The sequence below is a fragment of the Egretta garzetta genome, unplaced genomic scaffold, assembly GCF_000687185.1.
Source record: "Egretta garzetta isolate BGI_Z169 unplaced genomic scaffold, ASM68718v1 scaffold21, whole genome shotgun sequence".
Taxonomy (NCBI): Eukaryota; Metazoa; Chordata; class Aves; order Pelecaniformes; family Ardeidae; genus Egretta; species Egretta garzetta.
The window spans coordinates 1,429,526-1,436,167 of NW_009258668.1; the positions used below are offsets into that span (position 1 = coordinate 1,429,526).

The 6,642-nt window shown below is 46.8% G+C and overlaps 1 protein-coding gene across 1 annotated transcript; it reads left to right on the top strand.

The window, feature by feature from the left end:
* The first annotated feature begins 6 nt into the window (after positions 1–6).
* Positions 7–3,587, top strand: ARF6 (ADP ribosylation factor 6). Its single transcript, XM_009648625.2, has 3 exons — positions 7–834; positions 2,359–2,694; positions 3,302–3,587. Exon 1 carries the CDS (start codon positions 13–15, stop codon positions 538–540), a length of 528 nt encoding a protein of 175 aa, XP_009646920.1. The 5' UTR covers positions 7–12; the 3' UTR covers positions 541–834; positions 2,359–2,694; positions 3,302–3,587.
* The last annotated feature ends 3,055 nt before the right edge of the window (positions 3,588–6,642 follow it).

Consider the following 6,642-nt stretch of genomic DNA (forward strand, 5'->3'; position numbering starts at 1 on the left):
GATGCCGCCGAGATGGGCAAGGTGCTGTCCAAGATCTTCGGCAACAAGGAGATGCGGATCCTGATGCTGGGTCTGGACGCGGCTGGTAAAACCACCATCCTGTACAAACTGAAGCTGGGCCAGTCCGTCACCACCATCCCCACCGTGGGCTTCAACGTGGAGACGGTTACTTACAAAAACGTCAAGTTCAACGTGTGGGATGTCGGGGGCCAGGACAAGATCCGTCCCCTCTGGAGGCACTACTACACGGGCACGCAAGGGTTGATCTTTGTGGTGGACTGCGCCGATCGCGACCGCATCGACGAGGCCCGCCAGGAGCTCCACCGCATTATCAACGACAGGGAGATGCGGGACGCCATCATCCTCATCTTCGCCAACAAGCAGGACCTGCCTGATGCCATGAAACCCCACGAAATCCAGGAGAAACTGGGCCTGACCCGAATCAGGGATAGGAATTGGTACGTGCAGCCCTCCTGTGCTACTACAGGGGATGGACTCTATGAAGGGCTGACATGGTTAACATCCAATTATAAATCCTAATGAGAGAATAACTATTTAGTCTACAAAGAATTAAAGAAAAAAAAAAAAATAACCCACATGGCTTTCCGGAAGAATGATTCTCTACTGAAAAGTAAAACAAAAGCATCCATAGGATTATGATCACCTTTCTCCAGTTACCACCCTTTCCTTCTGCACACTTGACTGGATTCCTGTTTTAACTCTTCTTGCTTGGCGTTAGGATGCTCTAATCTCCGAATGTGACATGAACACAAGCACTAGATGCTATGGCAGACTTCCAGCAAACAGGGGAAAGACACATTGTAGACTTGCTAAGTAACTTTTTTTTTTTTTTTTTTTTTTTCTCCCTCTTGATAGCCCTTAAGATGGTTTGATTATTTTGGGGGATGGTTGGGGGAGGGGTACCGTTTTCAGTGTATGCTTTCTGGTTCTACTTTTTTGATTATATATATATTTTTTTTTTTTCTTCTATCACTTGCTGTAGATTGCTACTTTTTTGCGTTCATGCAGAATATGTTGATAGATCTACTTCATCTAGTAAACTGAAAATTATTGCTTAAAATCAAACTGCAGTCTGTCTTTTTATATTAAGGACTTTTTTTTAAAGTTCTGTTAATCTGTAACTAAGTAGTGACTCTCAGTCTGTCTTCATATCTCAGACTAATAATGAAACGAATTCTTGCCTACAGTGGCAGATAGCGAGAATACCATTGTAACATGTTCAAAGTGCATATCGGGCGTAATGTTCACCGGGTAATGTAAGACCTGCTTTGAAATGTCAGCTGTGAAGTTCTGAACCATACATCATGCATGAGAAGGGATGCAAATAAGTTCCCCATACTACATAGCAACCATATAGCAAATAAGACATGAATGATGTAATAGTTCCAGGGTAGATACTGTTCGGTTTTTGTCTTGCATTGCGAACTTAAATGATGTTTAGCTGCAGTTTTTACTACTCGTGTCAGTCTCTGATTCAATGCAAGATAGGTTCCTTCCAGAAAATGCAGCAATAACGTGTAGGCATCGCAACAAGTTTTAGTTTCAATCACAGATGGTTAGGCGAAAATCTAGCACCGATTTGCCTGTCTTGCGATCGAGACCAATTGTTTTCATCTCAAGGCAGTTGAAGACATTTAAAAATCTTGAAAGGACTTCAGATTCTTTCTGAGTGCATGTAGTGGCAAAAGAAAAAACTTTTTTTTTTTTTTTTTTTTTTCCCCCCCATTTTGTAGACTTCCGAAGGGGCAAGTTCCGTGCTAAGCTTTAATTGAGCGGGGTAATTTTGACACCTGAATAATAGCCATTTTGAGGAAATCGCTCATTGGTTTAGTTTTCCAAGACTCGACTGAACTCTCGCAGGTAGTTGCAGTCTTCGCCATCGGTCTCGGTAGCCGGTTGTTGCTGTAGTCCCGTAGGAAGGGAACGATGTTGGATGTCTGAAGCCCATTGAGTAACTACTAATGAGAGCAGGGAGGAGAGAAAGAGAGAGAGAGAGTATACGACTATGAATGTAAACTTCCATAATTAGTTCTTAAAGGGCAAGCAGCTCATTTGCCATATCGCAGTTTGCAGATGTGACTGGCAAAAAAAAAAAAGAAAAGCCAAACCAACCCACCCAGAGCAAGTATTAGTGTAAAACCACAACTGAGTATTGATGCTGGGTGCAAAAAAAACGTTAAAGCAGCTGGTTCTTATTCAGCCTTAAGGATTAACTTCAGATTTCCTCAAGGAGTTAAACTCGATTGGGGAATTCTAGGAATGTATGCTACAAAACCAGAAGAAAATGGCTTTTTTTTTTGTTCTTTTTTCTTTTTTTTTTTTTTTTTTTTTCCCAAGGGTATGAGTTTTACGTGAAATTGGGGGCATTACACTACACTTCTGCAGCGCTGACTGCATGCTGAGTACGTTGTATACGGAGCTCTTACCAAAGATGTATGGGAAGATAAAAAATATGGAATTCGCTTCTGAAATGGAACGCTTTGGACCACTTAAAAGTTCCTTCACAATATGGTTCCAAAAGTCTTATCTTGATGCGGGTTGCAGATGGGACTGAATGGGTTCTTGACGCTAGAAGATAGAGCACTGGTTGACGATAAGCTTTCCTAAATTACAGAGAGCCTGCAAAAGCTTAATGGAGAATAACTCTTAAACCGCTGCTCTGAAGAAGAGGAGGTGAGATTATTTTTTCCCCACACGAGGCTTTTTGCCATTGGAATATCGTTGCTCTATTTTCTAGCTTTTTTTTTTTTTTTTTTTTTTGTTAGTTTGTTTTTGTTTCTGTTGATGTAACTTAACAAACAGCGTGGCGGCACAAAGACTAAAAATACAAGCATATGGTTACTGGTTTCTTCTGGAGCATAAATAAAATAGCCAAGCACAAAGTAAATGCCTAAACTGGAAAACTTGAAGCTCTATTAATGGTTCTTGAACTTTCTTAAACCTATTCTCAGTCAACATGGAAACTTCAATAGCTTCATTTTTCGTCTAAGTTGATTGACTATGTTTTCGAGTGCTGGGGCAGACTTCTTTGCTAGACTTTGCATTAAGTTGAATCCACAGTTTTGTATTTCCTTAGTAACTTTGTTATTCTGTTTTTGTAGGTGAAAGGAAACTGATTATGCTTCTGAATTTTTTTTTTTTTTAATGTCTTTTGGAGGGGGGCGGGGGGGAGGGGGAGGGAGAAAAAGTTACTGAAACATGTGGCAGAGACGTCGAAAAATAAATGGCCATTGCTGCAGAACAAAATACAAAGGTTTCACTTTCAACGTGTCCTTTATAGGTTGTAGCTGAACCTCGCCACGCACCAGTGGCTGTCGGGCAGCGAACGCAGCCTGCAGGATAAAGTGGCAATCTGTAAGAAATCCTATGATTTAAAAACTAATCTGGAGTTTAAGTGCATCGATTTGTGTTCATGTGAATTTATGGAGTAAGTTTTGAATGGCGTTAATCGTGTCTGATAAGTGAATGAGTTTGTAGACTGTGATCTCCCTGACTAAAGTAAACAGGAATTTTGTGTTCTCAATATGGCTGTAGTGTTGGTAAAGAACTAATAAGCAGAAAATAAAGCAATTATACAGCGGAGCTCTCCTGGTATGTTACTTATATTTAATTATGAGAGAAACAGAAAGGGGCAATATGGTGCTGGAGTAGAGCATCCTGCCGACATAAAGAGGTCTCTGTTCTGTATCTCACGCTTTTGAAAGCCTGTCTGTAATTCCTTTGAGACTTAGATTAGCGACAGTTTTTACAAGTGGAAGGGACGATACTTCTTTAACACTCCCCCTTGCAGTTAACGATCTTTAGCGAACTTGAGCGTCAAATTTACACCGCCTCGGTGCCAGGGGACCAGCCCCGTGAGAGGGCACGGAGGGACTTGTCGCTGAGCAGGAGGGTGCTGCGTTTCACGGACGAAATGACTTGGTCGGAAAGGGGAGATATTAGGCCAGCGTAGAAAAGGCAGCGATGAAATGGGTCCATGAGAGGACAGGGGTGCTCGTGGAGCGAGAGGTGCGAGGTTGGGAGGTCTCTGGTGCCCGATAGCGGATGGCCGATGAAAGGGCCGGGGCACGCACAGCGCGCTACGCTGACCGCGACAGCCGCCCTCCCGCCGGCCTGGGGAGAGGCAGCCGTGTTACGGGAACAGCCCCGGGATCCCAGCCCCACGGGGGCTGTCGGGCTGTTCCCCCTTGGGCTGGGGATTTGCTGACCCGGAGGTGTTGAGGTAGCTCCCAGCACCCACAACTGCGGGTGTGAGGCCAGGCATCGGCCGCTCGGAACTGTCTCCTGGTTGCAAAGCTTTCAGGAATTGCCGGGAGACGTTCTCCAGCCGGGTGGGGGTACGCGGGTGCAGGGGCGGTGGGCCCACCGCAGGGGCAATCCTCCGCAAAGCCTTTTTATTCCGGGGTATTTAGGCCAGGCTCTGTCTACCTGCCTGTCAGTTAAGGGTGTGGCTCTGTAAATGAACTTACTCTGCCTTAATTAAGCTACTCGGGAGTGTGGAGACAAGGCTCCAGGAGAGCAAACTCATGTCTCTCTCATTGTAGTAGTTAGTCATTTTTCAAAATGTCAGCACTTATCGTTTTAAATCGGACCTTTGTTACGGCAGCAGTTAGCGTGACTCCCCGGAGCACCCTTCCCGAATCGTGCCGTGACTCACGCCTCAGCAGGGCCTTTTTTTTTTTCCCCAGTCACAGGGCTGCAATCCTCATGGACAGGGTTCGGCAAAAACGTGTCTGCCACCCCTAACTGGGAATAAACCCTGCTAATACGACAGTTCTCCCAAAGGAGTGGCGCTCGGTTTAAAAAAAATTAGTTTCATCCTCAAAAGAGCCGGCTGCAAGGTCTGTGATAGCCGGTGGCTTCATGGATGGACCTGAGCGTTATTTCCCTGGGAGCCAGGGACGGGAGCAGCGGCCACCGGGAGCGGGGAGCTTGCTCTGGAGCATGGAAGCAGCCTTGGTGTGGGCACCGTGACTCAGACTTCCCGCTAACGCACGGGTGTGCTTTTTATCTTGGATTTGTTTCTAGTATCTGTCCAGCCTGAAGGGCTCAGTGTGTGGAATCCGAAATCGCCTCAGCTTTGGTGCTTTCTGGAAAAAAAAAAAAAAAAAAAACAACCCAAAAAACCCCCACACCAAACCCAAAACGCTTTCCCCTCGCCTCGGGGAGGGGGAAGCGTCAGCTTTCAAGGGCTGTCGGTGAGCTAGTGGCATCTCCACGTACGAACTGTTCCTCTTCCGACACCCTAAGCACGACTCCGGCACCGGCGCTGCTCCAGCCTGGAAGTTTCAGAATTATGTCTAAGGAGATGCTTTCGGGTCGTCGGGCCGAGGTGGATGGCTTGAGCACCGCAATCCATCTCGCTTTCAAAATGGGGAGCGCCGCGAGGAGCAGTGTAATTTTAGCCCCGCCGCCAGTTCTGGAGGGGTGAAGCGGGTGAGTCAGAGCCCCGTGGTGCTCAGCGGCGAGGGGCGCGTCCCCGCCAAGCGCCGGCTGCTCGTGCGAAAGGCGGCTTTTTATAGGCGGTAAAGTGGGTATGCGGCGTATTGTCCAGGAAGTTGCTCTCTTCTCTTGCTTAAGAACAGGTATCTCCGGCCTCCTTAAAAAAATCGAAAGGAAGGGGGGAAGAAAAAAAAAAAGAAGTAAAGATGTGAGTCATCTGCTGAGCTCTCCAGCCCCAGAGTCTCACAGCGACTTAACAGGCTCAGGCCCTTGCTTCGCCACGAGAGAAGTGTTTTGCCTTCTTCCCGAGGATGCACTTCGCTCCTCTGTTACTGGTTTCTTTTGTTGCGTCTTCTAGGACAGCGTTAGAAAAAAATAGTGAAGCGGGATTTAACGGGTGTCTGTTTTGTGAGAGGTGGAAATGGAGAACGCTTGAAAAGTGGTAACGCTTTTGGTTAATGCAAACGCTAATGGTTTGAAGCTGCGCCAGGGCAGGTTTAGGTTAGATATTAGGAAAAACTTCTTCACAGAAAGGGCTGTCAGGCTCTGGAATGGGCTGCCCAGGGAGGTGGTCGAGTCCCCATCCTTGGAGGGATTTAAAAGAAGGATAGATGAGGTGCTTAGGGACAGGGTTTAGTGGTGGGATGGCAGGGTTAGGTTAAAGGTTGGACTCGATGATCTTAAAGGGCTTTTCCAACCAAAGCGATTCTATGATTCTATGATTCTATGAACGCTTGAAACGCTTTTTTTTCCCCCATAGGAGTATTCAGAAGAGCGCAACCTCGAGGGGGAACCACCAGCGACTCCTGGCTCAGTGTAGGTACCCTTGTGCCCCAGCTGCCCTTCAGACTCGGTGAAAACTCGCTCAGTGGTTAAAAAGAGAAGAGAAGGAAGCCGAGGTGTAGATAACGAGCCGAACTCGTGTCTGTGTCTTGTGCCTAGAATGGATTCCTTGTCCGAAATAGGATGGGGGTAACGCTGCCAGGGCCAGGCGCCGGCTTCATCCCAAAGTTTCCTTCTGATGGAGCGGGAGGGGAGGTATTCTCTCTCTCATCGTCACAGGAGATGAAAACTTCTGGAAAGCTGCATCAAAACGCGGCGTTGCCTGCCGGCCGTTGTTTGATGCTGTTATGGGGGTGCGCTCTGAATTCATGTTTTGGGGGGGGGGGTGGGGAGGGA